The sequence below is a fragment of the Haliaeetus leucocephalus genome, unplaced genomic scaffold (genome assembly GCF_000737465.1).
Source record: "Haliaeetus leucocephalus isolate CR32 unplaced genomic scaffold, Haliaeetus_leucocephalus-4.0 Scaffold68, whole genome shotgun sequence".
NCBI classification, from domain to species: domain Eukaryota; kingdom Metazoa; phylum Chordata; class Aves; order Accipitriformes; family Accipitridae; genus Haliaeetus; species Haliaeetus leucocephalus.
Genome location: NW_010972504.1, coordinates 2,040,714 through 2,066,309, shown reverse-complemented (window position 1 = coordinate 2,066,309; position 25,596 = coordinate 2,040,714). Strand labels below are relative to the sequence as shown.

General features: G+C 50.4%; 1 protein-coding gene across 1 annotated transcript in view; it reads right to left on the bottom strand.

Moving 5' to 3' along the window:
* PLXNA2 (plexin A2) overlaps nt 1-25,596 on the bottom strand; it is a 153,868-nt gene that overhangs the window by 17,289 nt on the left and 110,983 nt on the right. The window contains exons 12-21 of the mRNA XM_010579061.1: nt 21,892-22,043; nt 17,800-17,917; nt 14,084-14,220; nt 10,725-10,892; nt 9,287-9,380; nt 7,174-7,413; nt 6,845-6,988; nt 5,435-5,669; nt 3,791-3,933; nt 1,805-2,073 (exon numbers count right to left, since the gene is read on the bottom strand). Of these exons, the coding sequence (XP_010577363.1) occupies nt 1,805-2,073; nt 3,791-3,933; nt 5,435-5,669; nt 6,845-6,988; nt 7,174-7,413; nt 9,287-9,380; nt 10,725-10,892; nt 14,084-14,220; nt 17,800-17,917; nt 21,892-22,043 (1,700 nt within the window). The remainder of the gene's footprint in view (nt 1-1,804; nt 2,074-3,790; nt 3,934-5,434; nt 5,670-6,844; nt 6,989-7,173; nt 7,414-9,286; nt 9,381-10,724; nt 10,893-14,083; nt 14,221-17,799; nt 17,918-21,891; nt 22,044-25,596) is intronic.

Sequence of the window (25,596 nt, the reverse complement as noted above, 5' to 3'; positions counted from 1 at the left end):
TTTAATAGGGCCTGTAGCAATAGGACAAGGGGAAATGGTTTTAAACTAAAAGAGGGGAGATTCAGACTGGATATAAGGGAGACATTTTTTTCCATGAGGGTGGTGAAACACTGGACCAGAGAGGTGGTAGATGCCCCATCCCTGGAAACATTCAAGGTCAGGTTTCCCGTGAAATGGCTAAATCCTGGCACGGGACAGCCAGCCTCGATGCTGCTGGTGTTGCCCATAGCCCTGTCTCTTTGCTGGGTGCTGCGGGGAGGAGGGGGCATGACTCTGATCACCAGCCGTGTATTTTTTGGAGCACCACAAAAAGACATTATTGATGGCTGAGGCAGAAGATGCCTTCCCAGCAACTCGTCAAACCACGGGGGAAATTAAGACGGCTTCCTTTTCCGAGATGAGTTATTGCCTCCGCAAACACAGCCAGATTTAAAGCAATTTCCTGTCAAGTATATTCATTACGGCTGGAGGAATCCCTGAAATTTTCCTAGAGCTGTGAAATACTCTCCTTTCCTTCATCCTCCCGCTCCAGCAAGATGCCGGCGGAGCCGCAGGCGCAGCCAACGGGGCAGCCACGTTCTTGCCGCCAGCCAAGGCCAGGCTCTGCAGCACGGCCAGGACCCAAAGGGACATGGGACAGAGATGGCTCATGACATGGAGAACAGGAGTAGCCTTTTACTTGTGGCTGCTGATCTGGCCTTCATTAACGGGCTCTTTTCCCCTTTTTCTTTCTGCCATTTCCCAACATGATCTTGGGCGAGTTGCTTAATCCATTCTTGAGCTCCTTCCCCCAGCTGTGAAACACAAACGCTGCTGCTCCATCCAGGCAGACATGGATCCCGCGAGGATAAAGCCCACAAATACCTGCGAGGTAGCTCAGATGCATGAGGGTGAAGGACACAGGAGCAGCCTGGCTGCAGAGGATGGGCTGCCATCAGGAGGGAGACCTAGCCTTGGTGGGCAGCCTGCCTTTCCCTGACAGCTCCAGGGGCAATTCATGGCATTGCCCATCCAAGAGGTACTTTTCTTCACTAGGTCTTTAATGCTCTACTCATCACGATAATACTACAGCTTGTGGGAGACAAGGACCCTAAGGACTGTACAGACATGTAAGAAATCAGGCTCCTGTCCTTAAGAGCCTGAAGCCCGGTAAGACGGCTGAAAGAGCTGCATCTCTGCTCCTCCAGACCCTGCTGTCCCTGAGCTAGCGTCTCCTTTTCCCTGCTCGGATGCACAGGACACTGCTTGGTACCAGCAACGTGCAGGTGAGGGAGAGCTCCAGTTTTTGTGCCATTCACCTCCCCGCCACGATGCTGCCCTGAGGACCGGCAGTGGGGGCTAAACCCCTTTGCTGAACTGCTCGGACATCTCTGCACACATGGGTGAGAGAAGCAGGAGGTCGCTCAGGCGGGTGCAGGCACGAGGCAGCTGGATGGCAGAGGTGACAGCGCTGGCAGCATCACCTGCTCTCAGCCAAGCCAGGGTAGGGGGGACTGCTGGGGCAAGGTAGGAGATTATGAGTGAGAGAGACACACAGCAGAGGTAATAGCTCTCTTGGATCCAATTTAAGACCCTGTTCAGCCATCTGTGAAATCACGGAATAGAGTTAACCCTGTGTCCTGGAGACAGGCGAAGAAATGGACCGGTCACCCAAAGTCCCCCATGGAGAGCAGCGTTTTCCTTCTGACACCAGCCCCCTCGTCCCGCAGATCCACCAGATGCCACCAGCAGTGTGGCTGTGCCAGCCCGGTGAACCACGCTGACCTGCCCGCAGCCCCGTCCCCTCCCCGTCCCCCTGCGTTACCTGCGCAGGAGCAGTTTGGGGTGGTTCTTGTTTTCCAGGTTCTTCTCGATGAGGTCGGAGAGCAGCTGCTTCAGCACGTCGGTGGCGTACTCCAGCTTGCCCTGCAGACCCGTCATGATGAGCGAGGCCACGTTGCCGCGATCGCGCATGGAGAAGCTGCGCTGCAGCTCCAGCGTTCGGATGAAGGTCAGCAGGAAGACTTTGTTGTTGATCAACTGAGCAAAGAGCTTCAAGGCCTTCTCCACGCTCTGCTGCCCGTTCCCTTGGACCTGTGGTGGAGGAGAGGATGCCCATCAGTCAAGGCACGGGAGGACAAGGGACCGGTGGGCAGCCCTGCACCACCACGGGGTCACTCTGCCATCACTAGGGTTGGGGTGAATGGTTTAACCCTGGGTGCAAGAGCCAGCACCCCACCTCTCAAGGCCTCAGCATCCCCGAACATGGTCTCTGGCCAGTCCTGAACAAGCGTCACCCTTTCTGTCCTCCCCCAGCACTTCAGGACGGCTCGCCTTAATCGTTGCTCCACGCTGCACCCTCTGCATGCCATAAAGCTCTTGCTTTAAGGCTAACAGCCCTATAAATGACACACAGTTTTGCTTGTTGTGCACAAAAAGTGACACTCCTGTAAGTAAATTAAATACTAATTCAGACTATTGCTTTACTATGGGACAAGTGTAAAAATTAATTGAGGCTTTCAGCCAGTTGCAGATTCAAGTAATTCATTACAAGTGAAAATGATGAACTACGTTAAGCAACTCTTTACCAAACATCTTGGAGACTTATGTATTGGTTTTACTAACGTTACATAATTAAGCAACTGTGTAATTGGCAACACATTTATCACTTCTGCAATTCTGTTTTTCATGAGTAAAACAAATAAAAAGCATTCATATTTGTTTGCTAGAGCATCAGCTTATTTGGCAATTTAAACAGTGAACATAATGTGCGGGAGTGGAAAACTCGGGGCATGGGAATGGGCTGGGAGAGGCTGGTACAAAGCCTGTGTGAGTTTTACCAACACCACGGCAACTGCTCAGCATTGGTGGCCCACTAGAGAGGAATCTAATTTGATGCACTAATGCTAAGTAGTGCTTGCCTGGAAAAGCAATGCAGCCGTATGGAGCACCAGCAATCAAGAATTCTTCCTCTTACATCTCTGGCTAAAGATTTGGGCCACCCCCTGGGCTGTGTGAAGGCAATAGGACTTTCAGGATTTACTGGAGCAATGCCAGTCTCCGAGAGGGAGCGCTGAGCCCGGTACCTCTGGGCATCCCCGATGAAGGATGGCAGCCCCTAGCTTGGTGGCAGATAATGTTTCTTGAAACAGCATCATTAATTTTTTTTGGCACTCTCACAGGTGAGCAGGGCCCATCTGCAAGGTGATCTGATGGACCTTTTTATGTTACCAATTTTTCTGAATCCTCGGTGAAAATCTTATACATATATATATATATAATTTTTTTTTTTGCACATACTGGTAGAAAAAGCAGGGAGATGCAAGTGCTTGCTCACAGCCGGGCAGGAGGCCGGCCATGCCTCGGCACGGCGCTTGCCCTCCTGTGGACACGCCATGCAACAGCAGCAGCAGCAGCAGGATGCTCCAGGCAGGATGCTCCCAGGCGCACAGCCTTCCCCTGCACCGTAAGGTGATTAAGGGGACTTTAAAAGGACACCGATAACTTATCTGGCATGCTTTGCTGCCGGCCTATAGCAATATAAAAACCCATAAAATAAAACTAAAGCAACACCTGGGAGAAGAAACCAAAAGGAATCAAGCAATGTGCGATGGAGATAAAACACCAGCTTCTTACTTAAAATTAACTCGGGGCTCATCCTGCTAACCCCAGTGCCTCTAATAAGAAATGTGTATATATGTGTGTGTGTATATATATATATAAAAGGCATAAAGGGGCTTCGGGGTTTCATGCTGGCTTCCCTGAGGGCTCAGGGAAACTTTGAAGGGCTGCAGCACAGACTTTTCCTTACCTCCAGCTCCCGCAAGACAGGATGGTCCTCGATGCCAGGGAAAAGGACCCTCATGGCATACGTCCGATAGTCAAGGTATGGGATCCCGGAGCGATCCAGGTCGCTGGTTAATTCATTTATGTCTGTCTGCAGCTCTGCAAAAGCTATTTGGGGAGAAGAAAACAAGACAGAGAAACACATGTGAGCTCTGGGAGCCGAGGCTGCGGGGCAGAGGCTTTGGGGAGGGCTGGCTGGCTGCTCTCCTTGGGCGCTCGGCAGCAACCGTAACTGGGCCAGCTGAGGAAGCCGATTCGGAGGAGACCTTGCCACATAGCTCAGACAGACCCTCACCCTTGGAGACTCTGTCTCAGCAGCTGAGAGCAAGATAGTACAGACTGCACAGAGCAGATGCCGAGAACAAAAGATGCTTATTAATTTGTATGCAGTTCACACCTGTGTATACACACCTAAAACACCTTTAAAGGGTGCAGATAGAAATGAGGATCTATTTCCATAACTTGGTGCCTCCCATACTTTCCTTTCTTCTTCTCCTCCTCTATCAACAGTTGCCAAAATAATCAAATCTGATGCAGATCAAATCCAAGCAGCAACTGGTTGCTGCAGGGGTCAGGAAGGAATTTATTCTTCCTCTCGCAACATAACATAACATCACCATGTTATACAGCTGTATGTGTGTCCTTGTTTTCATTCTCCAAAGTATGAAATGCTGGCTCAGTAAGGTCTCTGTACCCCAGCTAGGCTGTGCCCGTGACGAAGCTGTGGTCTCTCCTGAACACATCTCATTCTTTGTCCTGTGCTTTCAAGGCTATCCTTTAAAAATCAGCTGAACAAATCCAATGCAACTCCCTACATATACAGAGGTCACACTATGAAATTTGCAGCTTTCTATTTATTTTTCTTTGATTTACTAAGCTCCTTTCCAGCTGGAAGGATGTATGAAACAAGACTGCTTCTTGTCTCAACCCACCAGCTACAGAAAGGACTGCCCACCTCCACCTTCGCTCCCCTTGGAGAGGCCAGGCTCAGCCACCTCATTGCAAGGGACAAGACTCATCTGGGTTGAAATCCGCAAGCGGCAGGTCTAGCTGGTCCAAATAACACCCAAGATTTCCCAGAAGCAAATACTTGAGGAGCTTCCTCCTATTCCTCAGACCTACTCTTGCTGCTCTGGGCTCATATCTTATGGACTGGAGGAGGGACTGGACCAGCTTTCCAGCCCTCCCGCCTTCCATTTGGCATACACTCTGTTTCTTGGGGGTCCGAACCTCCTCTGCTCCCTATCTCACTCTGTGCCTTTTACTTTGAAAAGCCCTTCACTAAAAGGTCATTAGACAAGGGGGCATATTGTGCCGGGCACCCTGGGGCTCGCGCCGTCCTCGCAATGCGATCCAGGCATGTCGCTTAAGCAGGATCAAGCTCTAATCCTATTCTCTGCACATCAGGCAGCAGAGCCGTGTCTGCCGCTGACACACTTGTTGCTGCCCACCCTCCCGCAGCGGGGCAGGCGTGCAAACCTCGTGGGGGCACGCACCCCGCTCCTCGCTGCAAAAATCAGGAGACTGGGGTGGCTCCGGTGGGGAAAGCTGGGGACCAGAGCATGGGGCCGCAGCACACAGAGAGAGCCCGGTCCCGGGCAGTACTGACCCTCCTTGCACTCCAGGGCCACCCGGGACTCCAGATTGTCCATCTGCATCTGCAGCCTCTTGAGGGTCAGGTCGTTCTCTCGGGATTTGCGCTTGTAGGCGATGAGGACGATGATGACGATGATAAGGAGCAGGCTGCCTCCGGCGGCGATGCTGACGATGGCCGGCAGGGTCAGGAGGCTGTCTGAGATGATGCTCACCGAACCGGGGGAGAAGATGATACCACCAACACGCACCTACAAAGCACAACGGAGGTAACCAGCAGCTTCGGGTAAGGGTGTCAGCCTGTCCCAAAGCCCCGTCCTTCCCGGCTGGGGCACGCACCGCACGGGCTGTACAGACCCCTGAGGAAGCCCTGAAGTGCCTCCGATTCAGCCAAGACTATAGCAACTCCGATCGCCTTCAAACACAGAGGGTGCAGCTTATGCGAGCACAGGGAGGCTTCAAGTCATGATAAATGTGCCAGCCCTTCACTATCTGGGCTTTGTTCTTATTATCTGATGGCTCCATTTGACTTTCATTTTATAAGCTTTCAACTCCCTTTTGTAAGCCATGGACATTAGCAACCCAGTGATAATTTCCCTGACAAGAAACCAGAGCGACTGGAAAGAGAGAACAGAGAAGGGAAGAGAATGCCCGATGTGAAAGCTACAGAGCAAACACGCTGGAGGTTAATGCTGGGACAGGCTTTTCTTGGATGTGCCCTGGCCACAGATGCAAGCAGCTCTCAGCCAGGTTGCGCTTCTGTGAATCACGCTGTGATAATCTGAATATGTTTTGGATGCTAAACTTAAAGGGAAATAAATCACAGTTACAATCTCATTTGGGCTCTACTCAAGCACTTCAGCAGCTGCGTGCTTGGTCTGTGAGTGGATTTGAGGAAGCAGCAATGCCCAAAACCAAAGCAGAGGAAGACACCAACTGTTATCCTGGATGAGGCTGTTGAGCCAACCTGTCCAGTGTTCAGATGTCCCTGGCTGCTTCTGCTTCGGGAAAAAGCAAAACCCTTCCATCCGCTTAGCAGATCAGATACGGTACAAGGACTGATAAAATCCCTACAGGAGGGAGAACACAGCCCACTGAAAACAGTCTCACCTACTGAAGGAAGAGCAAGCAGCACCAGAGAAAGGATGCTACCGGGTGCTGAAGGCACTGCTAGAAAGATTTGTTCTTTCCAGAAGGCTCTGACAGTAGATGGTGAATCTCAGGGAGGCAATAAGAAGTTTCTGTGTGCTAATCCACATCAATATTTTAAGCTTCCAATTAGACAGCCATAAAGATCTGAAATCCTACCGATCCTTGGACATGAAATTGCACTCAATATCCGAACAAGTCAGGGAGCTGGAGGAGGAGGAGGAGAAAGGATGGGGAGGGAGGGAAGGGATGCTGACAGCAGCGTTTGGTCCCTCACCATCACTTTGTGCTGTCCAGTGAGATTTGGTGGCTCACACAGCAGCTGGGTCTCGGAGATGGTGACAGCGCAGGGTGTTTCTCCGATCAGCACGGTGTAGTTGAGCTTAGCTCCTCCAGGAGCGGGTGGGCACAGGTTTCTGCCCTAGGGACAAGGGGAGAGAAGACTGTACAAAGATGCAGTGCATTTCTCCAGTTTTCATGTCGTTCCTAGATTGTGCAAACGATGGGACTCTGTCTAGTGTACCCCATTCTCCAAAGGGGGTATAAAACTCCTCTCTCTGGGATTTTTTTTGCCTCTTCCCACAGGGCAAATAAGGGTCTCCTTACCTTCAGGATGATGGGTGACCCCGGCTTCTGCTCCAGCACCCCGGTCGGGCTCAGGAGTTCAAACGTCGGGTTGGGGTAGTATATGAACTTGGTGTCGTTGTAGACCAAGAGGGACTGCACGTTGTTAAAGATAAACCCAAACTCGTCTGGCCGCTCGACGGCGTCCAGGCCAGGCCGGTACTCGGGGGTGAGGGGGGGTGCGAGGCAGGCCAGCGCCGTGGCGTTCACCACCTTGCAGACCTGCGGGGAAGGCAATGCTTTGAAAGACGGCAGGGAAAAACTTATCCCAACCTGGACAATGATGTTTTGATTCCTTAAATACTCCCTGAAAAGCCCAGCGGATTCCAGTTTAGCTGGCAATATTTAATACAGGCTTCATGCACTGCAGCCGTAGTTTGGGGGAATTTGCTTCCCCTCCGGCCAGTGCAAAGGCACTGGTGCAGAGATGGAGAGTGAGCTTCAAAATGAGCAGTGTTCTAAAGGAGCTAGAGGCTTGCATAGTGGATCACTGAGCCCTTTCTCTTTATTTTTTCTTTTCTTTCCGGTTGCATCTTCTTTGGCAATGCTAGCTTTGAAACACACCCATAGCGAATACCTGGTCCCTGCTACAAACGGGCGATTAGAGGCAATTCCCAAATGCCAGCTAGGGAGAGGAACGATCATCTGACACTCATGGGCTGGAGGTAACACGAAGGTCATCTCCTGCCAGGCTGAGGACACCCACAGGTCCTCCAGCCCTGGAAGCGGGAAGCTGGCTGATTTATGAGACTCTTGCCTTATAAAGCAGCAAGAGCCCAACCATTTGGCCTCCCTCCGTAAGTGGAAGATTTAATTTCACTCAATTTTGTGTCTTCAGAATTATTTTTGTAGCACTATAACTGCAACTGCTAGCAACAAAATTAGATGTCTTTTTAAAAAGAGCTCAGATGAAAAAGGTCTTCAGAGGGGAAGGAAGAAAGGGAATAGGAAAAGACTGCGAAGTGATTTGCCCTTTCCAAGATAATACAGATTCAGTCAGAAAGATCACTGCATAGAAACAATATATTTCAGTTTTACGTGGTCAAAATAATTCCTGCGGGTCCTGGAGGTACAATTCTTATTCGTAGCATACAAGAACATCTTAGTTCCTGTTTAGCTGAGGATTTATTTCAGTTTCTCACTCTTGGACTGAAAAAATACAGATAGGGGAAGGAGGTGGCATTTCAGATCAACCCCAAACTCTGCTACCAACTCCTTGCTTGGGAACATCAGGGTGATAGACGGGAGGAGGGGAAGGAGGCAGAAAAGCAACACCCAGCTTCATCAAAATACCCAAAGCCCCATGGCCAGCATCCTTTGCATGGTGAGGAGAGCACGGGGAAGCAGCACCTGGCCTTACTGTGGTGATCTAGCTGCAAAAGTGGCCTGAAAGCTTCTTGTTCAGAAGCGGTTCCCCTCTCTCCTTCCCTCCCTGGGCTGGTACAGGCTTGCGGGGCCCAGAGCTGCAGCAATAGGAGGTTTATTTATAGAGAGGCAGCTAGGGAGAGCCTAGTTAAACATAGCAGCCTCGAAGCTGGCAGGTCTCAGCGCCTCGCTCTGGGCTTTTACAGAAAGAGCAGGACTAAAATGGGAAGTGTGGAGCAGCTGGGAATGATGGGGACAGCTACACTTGGACTTTCCATTGTAATGTGCTGGTAGAGCTGAGCTAGGTACTGGAAATGGAAGGATGCTGGGGAGAGGAGGGCTCCTGGGGCTCAGGGGCTCTGACGAAAGGGGGAATTGCAGGAGCGAAACTAGTTTATCAGACCCAAGACAGAATTTATGCAATGGAGATGACCTAAAATGGAGTCCTCCGCTTCTAGCTTTGAAAACTCCTTGGCAGTTACTGTGTTGCTGAGGAAGTAATTTCCCACTTCTGTGTGTCAGCACCCCCCTTGCCCGGGTCCCCAATTCGGGTAAGTCTAGGGAAACACCCCCAAAGCAGCTTTTGCCACAGCAAGTCTCACCACGCAGAGAGCACTGGCACCAGTAACCGCATGCGTGCATCTGGGTGGGGGGGGACCGGCCGTGCGGCAGCACACAGGGACGCTCCCAGGCACAGCCCGGCACCACTGCGCCGACAGCAGCTACTTACGTTGACGAACTCCTTGCCGTTGTACTTGACGCGGATCCTCGGCTCCTGGATCACGTCCAGGTTGGAGCCGGTGATGGTCAGAGGCGTATATCCGCTGCGGAGAACAAGGAGACACCTGATTAACGCATCTGGCAGGAGGGGCTGGGGGTGTGCAGAGAGACGGTGCTTGACAATAAGGATGCTCGTTGATCTCAGAAAGATGTTTTCTGCAGACACTTCAGGCATCAGGTGACAGCATGGATTAATATCCACTCCCTGAGTCACTGAGGAGTGGTGTCTCAAGTTAGCTAGATTTTCGACTCTCAGCTGCACCCTCTCCCACCTAACAGCACTGCAAGGCAGCAGGATGAGAAATGGGACCAAAGAAATCAACTGAGCTGAGACTAAATACATAAGACAATAAATTAGTCACAGTGTTTAATGATTTACATAGTGATGTTTTTAAGGAACACGACAAATGGTACGTGCAGTGAAGGAACTGACGTGCACTTGCATCTGGACTGCAGACGCAGCAAGTTGTCTCACGGAGCAGGGGAGGGATGAAGAGCACCCGGTGCCATCAGGGCCGGGGAGGACACAACCCCCCGGGCTACAGTACCCCCATTCTCCTACAGCCAGTGCCCCTGAGCAAAGTCTTTCACTCTTGGCTTCTTCTCTCATGTGTTAACTGGAGCAGCACAGCCCAGATTCACCCGAGTCTCCAGCACCTCTAGAGCAGAGCCCAGCTGTTCCCTTCAGAGCACCTCTGTTAGCAGTCCTGACCATCAAACCCATCTCGCCCGAAACCAGACACGATCTTGAATTTGGACACAAAGCAAACATCTCGCAGAGCCTGCTGCGAGACACTTATTTCTTTCAAGGGCAATTTTAAAAAATAATTGGAATTTGAAATGAATAGCTGTGTTACAGCGCTTGTGAGCACAACCATTAAAGTAACACCAGGGGACGAGTATGGCCCAGGGTTTTCAGCAGCGACAACGTCACGGTGATGTGACAGCGCTGGCTGCCCCGTTCCTAGCAGTGAATCTGGGATAAACAGTACATTTTGATTAGCATCAGCTTTTTCCTTTCTTGGTGGTTGCTGGTTTTGTTTTATTCCAGGACTACAAGAAGCAGCCTTTAATGAGCCATTGTGCACTTCTTCAGCAGATGGAAGTCATCTTGGCTTTATTCGTGCTCCCAGAATCTCGGTGCAGACTGCTACTGCTGTAATTGCCTGGGTAATCACAACTACTGTAGTAACTCTGGACCTGATTTTCGGTAAATGCTAATGCCGCAGACGCCCAGCCCTGACAAATCCAGGATGCTGGGTGCGACGTGCATTTCCAAACAGACTCTCTTTTGGCCTCACTGAGCGTATGCTGAGAGACAAGACCCAGACCAGGCGAGCTGGCTTCTCTCGCGCTGCCAAGGACCCGCTGTCAGAGCCTTGCGTTACCTGGCGATGCTCCACTCGGGTTCGATGTGCTGCACCTTCGGATCGTCGATGTACTCAAACAGCAAGGTCCGCTCCAGCTGAGCCCGGTCGACGCTGACGGAGACGTGAACAGCCCCCAGGCCGTGGGCTGACGGGGCAGACACGCAGACGATCTCGTTCATGGATCGCCTGGGCAAGAGAGAAGCCGGGGAAGCGTTAACGGGCAGTCGCAGCATGGGGGCAAAAAATGACCCTTTGTCCTGGGGCTGTCCTGCAGCTGCAGCGGAGCGGCTCGCTAAAAGGCTGAGCCGTCAGTCAGCCCCGGACTCTGACACCTGCGAAGGGGATGAGCTCCCGAGACGGGCAGGAGGGCTTCGCTGGCACGGGAGGGAGGGAACGGAGCTCTGTGCGGGAGGGGACTCAGCCTACCCACCAAAAGCGAAGCGCAGGCTCCCTGAAATTACTCTTTGTGCCAAACTGCAGCCTCCCACATCCCTCTGTGAACCCGCTGCCTTCTGTTGGGCGTGTGAAAACAGATGGCTGCTTTTTAAATGGGATGCATAAGCTCACTCAAAAGCCAAATTCTTCCCCTCCCCACCCCACCACACACACGGGCCCTTGTGAGCAGCATAATGGAGCCCGCGAAGCCCCCGCCTGGGAAGGCCGGTGCCACCGTCGCCGCTGCCTTCCAGCTTTGTCTCCCCGTCAGAGCAGGGGTGACCTCGGCCTCGGCGCTGGCTGGCCGGACACAACAGACCATCTGCTTCCATCGGAGCCCCGGAGAAGGTCGAGGTGGCAGGGTAGCGAGGCGCTGTCAAAGCACAAAGGGGCCGGTGGATGGATGGATGGATGGACGGACGGATGAAGGGGAACGAGAGCCGAGCGGTGCCGCTCCTGCTGCCGGGGCAGAGCTGCCAGGAACCGCGCAGCTCTGTGGAAAGCCGGGATGCTGCTCCCAGGAGAAGGGCCAGACTGATGTCCCTGGAAGGCCAGTGCCCCTGCATGGCCACCCGTGGGTTGTCCCGCTTGCCCAAACCTGCCCCCGGCTCGCCAAAAAGGCCATGCTGCTTCCGCGGCTCATTTATTTTCGGCTTCTCACAGGGGAGAGGGCAGGCAGGTCTTCAGCACCTTGCTGCCGGTTTGGCACTTAAATCAAAAACTCCTGAACGTCCAGCCTTTGCTGCCCTGGTCCTCCTCAGAGGCTGGGCAACTCGTGGAGGTGCCTGAACAGCTGAGGCTCCAGCGCAGCCGTGCCCCTGCTCTGCTTCCAGCAAAGCTCCCGTTTCTCTGCCTGGGCAGGGGGATGCTGTGTGGTCCCCTTTTCGGGGCCCTTACAGACTCCCCGCTCTCCCTAAGGAGCGTGGGCACATCACTCGGAACTGGGCATTTCAGGGGGGTATGGAACAGCGGGTGCCACAATGTTCCCGGCTCACACCTTGGCATGCTCGTCCACCACAACCGAGGGAACAGAAACAACCCCTAAAATACCTGAAACAAACCGGACTTGACTGTTCCTATTGATGCAATTGCATGTCTACCCCTTCCCACCCTCCTCCTCCCTCCCTCCCTAGGTCTCCACCTAGGTTTAATTTAACCATGAAGGCATCCTTGTGCGAGGAGCGCGTTTCTCCACCCTCCTTGCGGATTCTCAGAGTGTTTCCGTGCACAACTGTGCAGCTGAAGAGCTGCCTGCTGCCTGCTCTGCTGCCCTGCGCCGGCGCAGCCGCTCAGACTCCACCGCGCCTGCTTAGCTCTGGCGTGAGATCCAGAGTGACGCATCGCTGCTGGCAGAGCTGCTCTCAGCTCCCTGTGATCAGTTAATTAGCTTTCTGTGCTATTATTATGTCGTCATGGTGAATCTACCCACTCCTCCGATCAGAGAGGGGAGAATGGGGGAAGCTGTAATTAGAGTGAATCTCATTAGAAACTGCTTCATCTAATCAGGCTCCCCCACACCCTCGAGTACAATTGAAGTTCATTGCCTCAAAACAGTCCAAGCAAAACAAAGTGCACAGCGTGACCCCACATGAAGGATGGTGCCATTCATGTACTGCCGCTTGCTTTGTTTAAGTTTCTGCTTGCCTGCTGTAATTAGAACATACAGAGAATTCAAAACTCTTCCAGGTTTTGCAGGTCAGTATCTGCAGGTTGCCTGAATATAATCATATATTTAAGGGATTATATTACAGGGCTGATCCTGCTCTCAGGCCAGCTTGCAGGCTGCTTCTGCTGGTGGTAACACCATTACCCGTGTGCATCTGAGGATGCAATCTGGCATCTCTGCTTCGGATATGGGAAGAAATTTTGACGGATCGGTTACAGTGCTTAGCACTTGGAGAATTGATCTGCACTTGAAGACTTTGGCGTGTCCAGACCTCCTGAAGCACCACTCTAGGATGGACATAGAATAAGCACTGCTAATATCCCAACATGGTCCCACATCTGAACGCCCACAGCTCCCGTATTGGAGAACCTCTCAGTCTTCTAAGATGAGAAATTCACCTCCAGGGGTCTTTACTTTCCCAGAAACTTCCTCAGTTCCTCCTGGGAAGCCTGAATGAGGATCTGACAGGCAGAATCCCTTTGCACATCACACCACTTTGCTTAGGTTCCCGCATAGGCTGCACCCACGCTATGAAATGCATACTGCCAGCTGTTGCAGGGCACCTATGTACGTTTGGTATGGGGCACGGATGTGTACGTGATGCACACAGATGTACACTGTATGTATCTTTTTTTAACTAAGCCCCAAGAAAACCCATTAAACCCTGCAAATGTCAACTCTGTGTTTACACTGCTGGGTAAAAAGCAAATTTGCCATAGAAATCCCAGAGGAGATTGATGGCTGCACAAGTTTCTCAGCAGAAGGCGTGTGCAGATCCTGGCTTTGCTCTGCCACGCAGAAGCCCACCCCTCGCTCAGACCATTTCTAGGAGTTTGAGGTACCAGCAGCAGTGGCTGCAATAAAAGTAAGGCAAGCTGTTGATCTGTGAAAAGAGAAACTAGACGTTTCTTATAAATGTTACATTTTCTTCAGATCAGCTGGGCTGGGGGCAGGTACTGAGGACTACTATGACCATCTTACAATCGCAGTGATGTGTGCCTCAGATTTTTGGACCAGTTAACATTATAATGGCATTAAAATGAAATAATGGACAGTGCTAATACCGACGCAATCCCTCCCTTGCCAAGCAAGGCTCAGTCACAGTAAGAGAGAAGATGGTTTCCTGTAATAAAAGAGGGAATGGGAGCCTTCAGGTGTTCCCAGGTGAATTTTTGCCATGGCTGCATGTTCAGCTACAGCAGATAGACGGTGTTGCAGCCCTGATAACCGGGACGTGCATGGCAGGACCCCGTGCTGGCCCAGCTCGGTCCCTTACCCGTAGAATTCACAGGTCTGGTTTCCCAGGAGCACCGACACACGGCTGCCGGCTCCCAGGTAGTGCCCGGAGATGGTCACCATCGTCCCTCCTGACTCTGGACCGCGACTGGGATTCAGGAAACTCACCGCTGGAGTCTGGAGAAAGAAAAGGACAAACTCAGCGCTCCTGCCTGCTGCGAGGGGGGCTGTGAGCAAGCAGTGCCAGCCGGAGAAGGACCGTCCCCGGAGCATCTTCATGCTTTGGCTGAGAGGGGATATCCTTTTTAAAATGGAAAAGCAAAACAGGGATGCATCCTGGACATCTGACAAATCTCCTGCTAAGTTTTCAAACCCAGCTCTGAAAGAGAGATGTGCCTCAACAAAACGATCGCAAATTTAGCCTCGGCAAAATTATGTATTTACCTTCAACTTTGTTCCTAAACAAAGGTAAGCTGTTTGCACTGCAGTTTCAAAAAACTAAATATATCCCAAGCCAAGCAAAATGCCACAATGGAAATTCGAACCCAAATGTTTAAAGTTTGCCAATGTGTTAAAGCATCAAAAAACCCCACCAGGGTCTGGTAATGGGAAATACTGCACAACTTTAACAAAAGGCTCTACCATCAGCTCCAGCGTAATATGAACCACCAGCGATAGTATTGTGGGGGCAGACCCTGTTTCCCATTGCTGATGGAAAGACATCCTTGGTGGGCAAACTTAGATCCCACTTGACATTTTACTGGTGATATTATTGCAGTAATATCATGTCTTTATCCTGCCTTCCACCAGGATAGCAATTTATCCCCCTTAATAGAATTTGCAGAAAGCAGGTACCTTTTTATTTGTTTTCAATCAGTGGATATTTCCAAATTGTTTTACTAATGCTTTCACATTACCCTCTTTATGACTCTCATCTGCAAAGGCTGGCAGCCTCCCAGCTTCACTCCCCTGGTACCACCTGCTTGGCAGCTCGGTGCGTTTGTCCTGTTTTCTCTACTGTTTTCACAATGCAATATGTGTTTTCTGGGTGCCACAGCATTTGCCAAAGCAGCTTAGACCAAAAGCCTGTTTGACCCTGCTTTCTGAATAGACCAGAGAAAAAAACCACAATCCACCCTGTTGTGGGTAATTATGGAATAATATTACAGGAGGGAAGGACTTGTACTTCAACTGCTCATGGTCAGCTCACAGCTCTTATTCTAGCTGGGGTCAGGAGTCGGACTCGATGATCCTCATGGGTCCCTTCCAACTCAGGATATTCTATCATTACCCCAGCTAGTGACAATACTAGACAATCTGAATGGTAATAGCAATGGTTATGCTAAGTAGGCTTGGGAGCATTTCATACAACCAAGAGGAGCGATTCCAAAATGCAAAAAAACCTCCAAACCATGTTCAGTGTGTGATTGCCCATCAAAACCCTCCCTCAGTCTCCAGCCCAACCCTGGCGACTGTTCCCAAGGTGAATTAGGAACAAGCTGCACCGCTGTGAACACTCCAGACAGCGAGAGCCCACTATCAGCACCCTCCTCCTCCAGCCCCATCCCCGGGGCCAGTCTGCTCGTGGAAGCCTGGGGACAGAAAGGAGCAGTTATTTAACACGTCCGTGAGGTCCAGCAGTTCCCAGATACACACCAGTGACAGAGCTGTATGCATACTGGAAAGGACAGCCCTCCTCTGCATTCAAAATCAATTATAAGCATCTCCTGGCTACGAGCATCTGACGTTTCTGGTGCAAGCATCACCTTGTCTAAGCATTGCAATCCTTGGAAATTCAAACCATTGCCAAAAATAGAAACTCAGGCTGTAGCCCCGAGCAGTCATTCTTGTAAACAAGAAGAAGACAGGAGAGCTGAGGGTCCATCCTAGAGACCTGCAAAAACTCCCAAGGCTAGGGTGAGGCCAGCCTTGGATGAGGGCCTGAAAGCTGAATAAGAATTTTCCATCTTCAACTCATGATTTGGTGATAATTATGACAGATTTACAGATCCAAAGTAGCTCCAAGGTTTCACCTCCCCAGATAAAACGGGTGTAATTAAGGTGACAGCATCGCTCCTGTGTGGTGTCAGGCACCAGATGAGCTCACTAAGGCATGAACCCTCTCAGGGTCAGAACAGAGCTCTGCTTTAAGGTACCAATCAATTTTACTACTGACTTTAATGGCATAAACCAGCTGTAATGGAATTTGTGGCGGCGCTAAAGAGAAAAATAGAGGCCAACTAACAAAAGGGAATGATGTGCTAGAAGTTTTAGATGCCTGAGAAAAAGATATGATATAATCAGGGTAAGTGCTGGAAATCAGAAGTAACAATGCAAAGGATGATAATGCTTGGCATATGCTCACCAGCTTGCTGCACGGTACTACTCCCAAGATTCATCTCTGCAATTACCTTCCACTGGCTCCTGGTTATTATTTAACACAAAGCAAGAGAGCATCTTCCTTGTGTCACTTGGGAACCTGCCATTCAACAATGGCAAATCTGGGGACTACACTGGCAGTGCCCTGTGATGATCAGAGGGGTTTCTGGCATATTTGAGCAAAAAGTGACGATATTTTGCACCCCTGCTATGTTGTTGAATAAATGAAACCCCAGGGGAGGGTGTTGCTTACACCACCAATAGGGTGGCAGGGGCTAGCCTGATTTATCTCTCAATTAGTTTACAAATTGTGGACCATTGGTAAGTGCTGGCATTTCCCTGCATACAGATTCCACTAAGCACAAAATCAATGTGGCTGGATGAAGTGCCCTGTTTAGGCAAAACTGGAGATATGAGAAGCCCCAGCTGTGGCTTTTAAGTTTATTAATCAAAAGGCTGCTAATTAAACAACTGAAAGAAATGACCTACTCAACCAATGGAAGCCCACCAGCCCAGAGAGCAGCTCTCCATTAAGCGGATAGAGAAAGCCTACACTGAACCAGCATCCTTGGAGGGGGGAAAAAAATCCCTGAATATTTGGATGCAGAATTACCCTTCCATCCCGAAGGGCATCATAGTGAAAAAATTAAATCTATAGACACGGAAACTAACTCAGATATGTTTAGGTTTCACAGGAAGTTGATTAAGTTTCTAGCAGGACCTCAGATCCTGAGCTGCAGAAGGATGGACTCTGGTGCTTGCTCTCCTGTTGGTGTTTCTGCGTTCATGCAAAAAGGCCTATCAGTGCCTGTATGTGTGTACACATGTATGTGTAGAAACATCTTCAAAACCAGCAAGAAGCAGGACCCTAGATTCGTCCGCATTAACTAAGCACCAAAGTAACAATGTCCGTTACAAACAAAGGAAAATTTTTAGTGCTGACTCCAACTCCTTGACGATTCCTCATGCACAGAAAGTCCTCAGGTACAGAACAAAGTTACACTTTGTGTAACGCTCCTGCTGGGGTTACAACAATACACTTTGCAAGGAGTAACCGAGCCTAGCAATTCAGAAGGTTATCACTATTTTGGAGGTGCAAAGCTGAAACCAGATGCTGTGGGAACCCTGGGTTTAGGTTCCCACATAAATCCTGTTTATTCTGCGCGAGCTCTAGATCCTGAAAACTGCGCTCGTTGACTGGACTACCAAGAAATCATGCAATGCCACGGGGAAAGCATCAGAAAAGGATGGCAATTTTGGGATTGTCTTCTGGTGATGAACCCCCTCCATCTGACCCCTGCACTCGCAGACCACGGCTGTTCCCACGGGGGGACACGCGTGCTGCCCCCCTCCTCCCCGCCTCAGCAGGACACTCACCACGAACATGTACTGCTGCGTGGACTTGGCCGTGAACTCCGGCTTGCACTCTCCAATGCACAGGAGCACTGGGCCGGAGCTGATCCCTGGAAGCGCCTGCCCCATTTCACAGACGATCCTGGAAGCAGAAATGCCACAGTAAGGCTTTGGCAGGAGGTGCCAACAGTGCCCTGTGCAGCTCCACGCAGGGCTGGCTTCCCCCCCCCCAAAGTATTTAACTTTGGTATCTGTCTCTTTAGAAGAAGTTAATTACAGAGTCTATTTTTACCCCATGTAGTAATTTGAAGAAAAAAATCAAAATTAGACATAATTATTACAAGCTGTAAACTCCAGAGCAAAGCAGAGCGCTAATGGCAATATATTAGCCAGTAGCAAAGTGAGTGCAAAGTCCTCAGAGTAACAGATGAGTTCATTAAGGGAACAGCTCACACTGCAGTCTCCCAGTTAATCAAAAATGAAGAAACCTGCTGCAATGGATGCAGTAGACCCCTTAACCAAAGTAGCCGTAATTTGGTACAGGCTCCAAAGGAGGTAAAGGCCTGAGCCATAGCTGGGCCAGGAACTTTCGAGTTCCAATCTGTTCTCTGAAAACCCACAAAGGAGCAGAGTGACCCAGTGAGCACCGATGCATGTGAGCTTGGAACACTGATCACGCGATTAACACTTTTATCAAGGAACAAAGAAAGTTGTGGGCACAAGGAGTCTCATGCATGTCTTTCCCATCACATGTAACTTGGCTACAAGCCAACAACTTTATTCCATAAATACGACAGCCTAAGTGAGCCTTCTGTGCACTCTCCCTGCAGGGCAGCGTGGCTGCGTGGCGGTGATCTCCCCTTGAGCTGGGACGCCTCTCAAGGTTCCTCCTCGAGGCAGAGAGACCTTCTACCACCGGCAGATCTTTGGTAAGCGACTGCTATTATGCATAACCTTGTAGTATGGTAACCTTGATTTGTGCCCTGGTAACTTCGATTTTGTCTTGGTAACTTTGATTTTGGTAACTTTGATTTGTGCCTTGGTAACTTTGATTTTGGTAACTTTGATTTGACTTGGTAACTTTGATTTGTGTCTTGACAGTTTTGAATCACTGTTCAAATGATTGTGCTCTACAGTAAGAGAGTGAACCTTGCCATCGAACTTTGTTAAGTTGCGCTTTTACAACATCATATTAAAACCGCTTTTGCTAATACCTTTGACAGTGGTCCTTTCAGCGGTCTAAATCACCCATTCATGACACCTGCTCTGGGATGGAGAGCAGCCTTTACAAGGGAGACGGGGCTGGCTAACACAGAACATACCGAAGCTGGTAAAAGGAGTTAATGGCACCAAAAGACACCAATCTCACGCTCCTCCCGTGGCCCAGCAGGGGAAGCCGTAAGGACAGGAGAGCTGCTGGGGTTAACCACAGCAGCCCAGGCTGGAAGTTGAGGAACCCCTCATTACACACCCTGTGGGTGCATAATCCAAAAATCCCAGGGCACTGGGAACGCACAATGTCTACTGGAGATGAGACCAAGAAAATGCCTGCCATGCCAGCAGGTCTGAGAGAGGTTTTCAAAGGGATCTCAGCTGGCAGGGCTCTCCAGCTGTACCTAAAGGGGATGGATGCTGCTCGGTCTCGTAGCAACACTGGAAAGACAAATTCAAGAGCATCCTGCCAGGCACTGGGAACCTCAGGGCAGGAGAAACCTGCCTGGGGGCAGGGGCTGCAGTAACGCTGGTGCTGAGACAGACACTTGCCGGTGTCTGGCCCTGAGAGCGAGACCAGAGAAAAAGCCAGAGCATCCGTCCCCCGGTGAGGCTGAAGGTGCTTTTGCAGAGTGGCAGGGGAAACACTCACTCGTCTGCTGATCACGTGCAAATGCATAAAAGGCTCCAGTCTGTGAAGGCAGCGTTTCAGCTGCCTTCAGCGGCTTTAAATTCACTACAAATAAAATAAAATAAAAAGACTAAAGGAAAAAAGAATCTGCAGACAGCATGCACAGATGATGCCAGGAGGCCTAATGAAATACATACATGCTAGTAAAGAGCTCTCACGTGAAAGTCCTTATTGCTGCACATCAAAACGGGTTGCCTAGAAAGATTCTGCCTTTGGAGAACAGGAATTGAAGCATCTCAGCTGTGCGCCTTAATCTGCCACGTGTTCCTCTCTCTGCCTTTCAACCAGACGTTGCCCATGCACCTCTCTCCTCTGCCTGCTATTTCGTTACTTCTCCTGCAAACCGGCAGCGGGGCGAGGAGGCAGGGTTTCTGTGCTGCCGGGCTGTGGGCTAGGGCGGAGGGCTCGTATTTGGGAGCAGTAACCTCTGCTCCGGTCAGCCCACAGGCAAAGAAAGCAATGTGAAGTGATTCCTGACACCCCATGGGCAGGAGAGGAGAGTGGAAGTTTTCTCCCACAAGAGGCAAGGATACACCAAGTGCTATATACAGGGGGACACACCAAATACTCAACTATTTGCCAGTAAAGCAGCAGCTGCCGTACAGTACTGGGCATGAAGGAGGCACTGGACGGGGCACAAGTGCCCTGGTACACCTGATCCCGATTCCTGATAAAAGCCAAATTCCCAGCAGGTACCTTGTTACAAAATGATGCATTCGGCAGAGCTGTAGGGTGCTGATTGCTGGGCTAAGTGGCCCTTTCACGAACATTAACCTAATTGCTGGCTGATAGATTGCGTGGCTGGAGCATATGGTGAGTCATTACAGTCTTGGAATTCAGTCTGCCCACAGAACCCTTAAGAGGGTCCTTTTATCTGTATTCATCTTTAAAAGGCAGCTCTCATGCTAACGCTTGCTGTTATCTGCCCAGGGTAAATGTTTTAATGATGTTAACAAACTTTGAAAGCTCAAGAGCCATAATTAGAGTCATGATTATAAAATCAGGGTTTCATACCATCAAAGGAGGATAATTTTATAATCTTCCATCCTTTATTTGAAAAATAAAATAAAACAAAATACTGCTCAGCAGAACAGCCCAAACCACTAGCAGTGACAGTACTATTGGCGCAGCTCTTGGAGCTGTTCCTGCACTAACACCAGCGATGCTTTGCATGGTCATAGCGTCCTTCATCCAGTGATTGCATCCATCCTATACTGATACACTGCACACATCCTCGCTGTTCCTAAGGGGGGATTAATGTCATTTCTGTCTTACAGATGGGGAAACAAACACAAGGAGTGAGCAAAAACCAGACCAACACCAACATGGTGACTGGTCCTTCCACTATGCTGGGGATCAGACCAGGACCCATCAAATGCATTTCACTACCAGAGGACAACTGCTTTCAGCTGCTCCTGAAGCTGGGGCAGATCCCTGCTGCTGGGACCACTCACGGGGTCTGGGCTCCCCACCACTCACCACAAGCAGCCACGGCCCTACTACACAGGACACCATCCTGGTTCCCAGCAGGAGAGACTGGACAACCCAAGCGGAGACATCACACGTTGCTCCTCTCCTGCCCTGCACAAATGACCCCCAACACCCCCCTCAGCACCTGCATCAGGACAACCCCCCCCCAGACAGCACCAGGAGCACGTGTCACTTTGGGAGGTTTATTTGCCCATCCTCTGTTACATGCCTATTTTCTAATTTTTGGTTGACATTTTTCTTAGTGAAATAAATGAATTGACTCCAGTGGAGGCCCACTTGGATTAAGCGGCTGTCACTGCCTCACCCGCCTAACAAATGGCTGCGTGCAGCCAGCAGCGCCGGCTGAATTTCAAGTGCGATGGGGAGCAGAGGGGGCAGAGAGGCTCAGCATCAACAGCAAGGTGCTCATCAGAAAAGTTGCTTAGCAAAGCAGGAACCACGGTGCGGAAGGAAACAAAACACTTAATGAAAGCTTAAAGGGCTGCTTAACCCCCCCAGAGAGCATCCCCTTCTGGTGTAGGAATGGCATGCCTTGGTCCAGGCACCATCCACCTCCAGACCCCTTCCTGCAGGGCTGGCAAGGGTGGAGAGACGATGCCTGGAGTCTGGATGAGTTATTGGCCTCCCGTGCATTTGCTGGAGGGCAGGGAAGAGGCTTTGTGCAGGCTGACCAGCCCTGGGCACCCACGGTGGGGATGGGTAAGGTCCGCGAGGCCACTCACTGTTCTGCGACGACGTACTGCTCGGGCAGGGGTGTGCATTGCACCCCAGCAACCTGCACCCCGTGGGCGATCTCGGAGAAATCCAGGCCCAGGTTCACGCCACGGATGGTCACCCTCGTCCCTCCTTCTGGGGGGCCTGACACTGTCAGGATCTAGAGGGAAACAAAACACAGGAAAGTTGAGCTGGTATCCCCACAGCACTCGTGCTTCTTCAACCCCATTTCTGGCTTGGGAACAGACTTTTGCTTTGCAGGCTGCTGAGTGCTGCAACCTCCACCTGCTCCTACTGCCAAACCCAGGCCAGTGCCACCTCCTCATGACTCCTCTGGATGTCTTGGAGAAGCCCAAGGATGCTGAAATCCATCTGTGCTGTGCTCCGAGAGAGGACATCAAGGTCCCTGAGCTGGCCAAGAGGCGTGGGCAATGCCATCCCCCAGAAAGCCTTGCAGAAAGATAAGACTGGCTCCTTTTTTATAGATACAGAAGGTAGTAAGTCACTTTCCAGAAGTAGCCTGCTGCTTTGGAGAACTCTAACTTCTGCCTTGGCTGTTCTCTGAATGTTAATGTCACATTTTATTAGTAAGTTGGCACCTTAAATAACTTACAAATGTTAAAGGGTGAGGTGTGTGCTTTAAAGCTGCCTGTTTATAGCCTGCCTCAGCCATAATCATCTCTGCTTCTATAGACTTTCATTAAGGACAATATCCTCTTCAATTAGGAGTATAAATTACAATAATGTACAGTCACAAAATTTGGACCCAAGACTCTCAAACAGTTGTTCTGAATCTGCCACCGGTCTGTTGTTGCTCTTGCATGAGTTACTAATCTTCCCCATGCTACAGCTGTTATTAATAAATAAACATAATCCATAATAATGCAATTTAATTAATTTAATGGATAAATCTTGTTTACGCTTGTTTGTTCCACCCTTGTCTTTGGCAAAAGAGTTGAGCTCTTCAAAACCTTCTCCTTAGTGTTTCCGGATGGATGGCTGCTTTTCTTTCACCTTCTTAAGAGCTCGCTGTTCCCTGGACGTGAGCAGGTTAGGCAAAACACCAGTCCCATCACAAGAGCACACCCCGGCAACCTGCCGCAGCGCAGGTGTCGTGGTTTAACCCCAGCCAGCAACTAAGCCCCACGCAGCCGCTCACTCACTCCCCCCCCATCCAGTGGGATGGGGGGGAAAATCAGGAAAAGAAGTAAAACTCCTGGGTTGAGATAAGAACGGTTTAATAGAACAGAAAAGAAGAGACTAATAATGATAATGATAACACTAATAAAATGACAACAGTAGTAATAAAAGGATTGGAATGTCCAAATGATGCGCAGGGCAATTGCTCACCACCCGCCGACCGACACCCAGCCAGTCCCCGAGCGGTGAATCCCCGCCCCCCACTTCCCAGTTCCTAAACTAGATGGGACGTCCCATGGTATGGAATACACTGTTGGCCAGTTTGGGTCAGGTGCCCTGGCTGGGCATGAGAAGCTGAAAAATCCTTGACTCTAGTCTAAACACTACTGAGCAACAACTGAAAACATCAGTGTTATCAACATTCTTCACATACTGAACTCAAAACATAGCACTGTACCAGCTACTAGGAAGACAGCTAACTACATCCCAGCTGAAACCAGGACAGCAGGCTGAGTGCACCCCAAAGCAGCCCCTGTGGGACCCCCAGCACTTTCCAGTGCCATGAGGCACATCTTCCCCTTCCCACCCAATGCAAACTGCTAACGCCATCAGGACACCCCTGTTCCCCATCCCTTCTGTGGCTCCAAGTTCCCCTCAGCATCTCCCTGCATTTCAAATCCCACCTGAAGCCATTTTCCTTCTCCCTTGCTTAGACCTCTTAATTTCTTGCTCTCCACCTCTGCTCCCATTTAGGTGCTGCTATTGAATTTGGCCACAGACGCTGGGGTTCAGCCTGCTCCACGCACCCAGCAGAGCCATGAGCTGCCCCATACATCGAACCACCACCTCCTTCCTCTGTGTGTGCTTTAATTTCTGCCTCCCTCTCCCCTCGACTGCACAACTGAGGTTTCTAATTTATTCGCCATACACTCACTGTCTGTTGTGCTGCTGTTTTCTGTAACTCATACGGCGTAGCACGTCTTGTATCATTCAGCTCCATGAAGAACTATGTGCCCATAAAAGACACTACAAAATCAAGTTGTATTGCATTACACCGAGTCCTGAAGGCCTGCACTGGTAATGTTTACATTGCTAGTTGGGAATCATCTGAACTTGGCAGTTCACGTACTTGACAGTTACAACTGTCCTTTGCAGCTCTAGATTATGTTAAAATGCATTTGCTGGAGCACTTACACCGCCGGGCTCGTTGTCTCATCACTGTTCAAAAAAAAGTCACGGTTTGCCATTTCCCAACCTTACCACAACCAGCGGAGCCAACCGGCCTCGCCGAACAAAGCAGAGCTGATTCTGTATTTTGAAAACGTCCTGACCTGGAAAATCCCCAATATGGAGCTCCACTCGACCTAGATTTTAGTGGCCGCTAATTGAACAGTTTTGAAGTAACTGTGCCATAAAGCAGCCCCAGGGTTAGAACAGATGCATTCAATTAATTACAGCTGGAGAGATTCAGTCAAAATCACAGAAAGAAGATAAGTCTTAAAGGTCCCGTTGCACCGAGCGCTGGCGACCCCTCCGAGCAGCATCGCCGGGTCACCTCGCTGCATTGCAGGTGCGCAGCCGAGGCACTTCCAGCAAACCCAGTCCGGGGCAGGCGCTGGCAGTGTGGTTTGCCTTAACCCCCCAACTCGGCTGTGCTGGGGAGCTGCTCGGGCCGCAGGACCGGCTGCAATGACAGTCCAGATTTCTGGTCTGAGACAGACAGGATTAGGAAGCAATATTCCCCAATTTCAAGAAATAGAATTCAGCGTTTCACTCAGAGGTCTGTGGAGGATCAAAAGAACCTGCAAAGGGCAGCTAAGGAAAAACAAGGCCATTACCAGGAATTGTACATTTACTGTTTAGGGGTCTGCACCTCTGCTGGAAGTTTTTTAGGTTGTTTGCAAAACTGAAGCAGTGTGAAAGTCGCTGAGATCTAGAGCGGGGTGTGGGACGCAGGGCCCTTGGTTTTGCTGATCTCCCAGATTATTCGGAGCAGGTCACCTCTCCACTCTGCACCAGCCTCACCTTGCATGAAACCAATTAGCAATCCACCGCCTCTAATAAAACATGTTCCTGCTGCTCAGGGAAAGGATTTATGCAAGTGTGAAGCATTGTATTATTCACAGAAAGGATCCAAATACAGAGATGAAGTGGGTGGTGGTAGGAGCTTGGTTACCCTTACACCCTGCCCTTATATCATGTAAGGGATGCAGATGCACCACTGCATTTCTGTTGTTGCTGCTTCTTGCTTGAAACCAAGGTAGGGACCCCAGGGATCCCCAAAGTTGGAATCCAAGGGATCCCAGGGATCCAGGAGCCCCAACACACTGCTAGCACACTTCCCTCCGCAGCCTGCAGAAGACACTGCTATAACGATGCAGGATAAATGTTCTCAGCCTTACGTCTTGCCGGTTGCATGGTTCAGCGTTTCTGACATAAAGCAATATTTAGCCTCCAGAAGAAGTCTGCGCATGAGACAGGGAGACCCAGGACTGGCTGTGAGTCGGATGGGGCTTTCCTTCTGGAGCTGGAGGCAAGCCGCAAGCCTAAGACCGTTCTGCACAAAAACCACT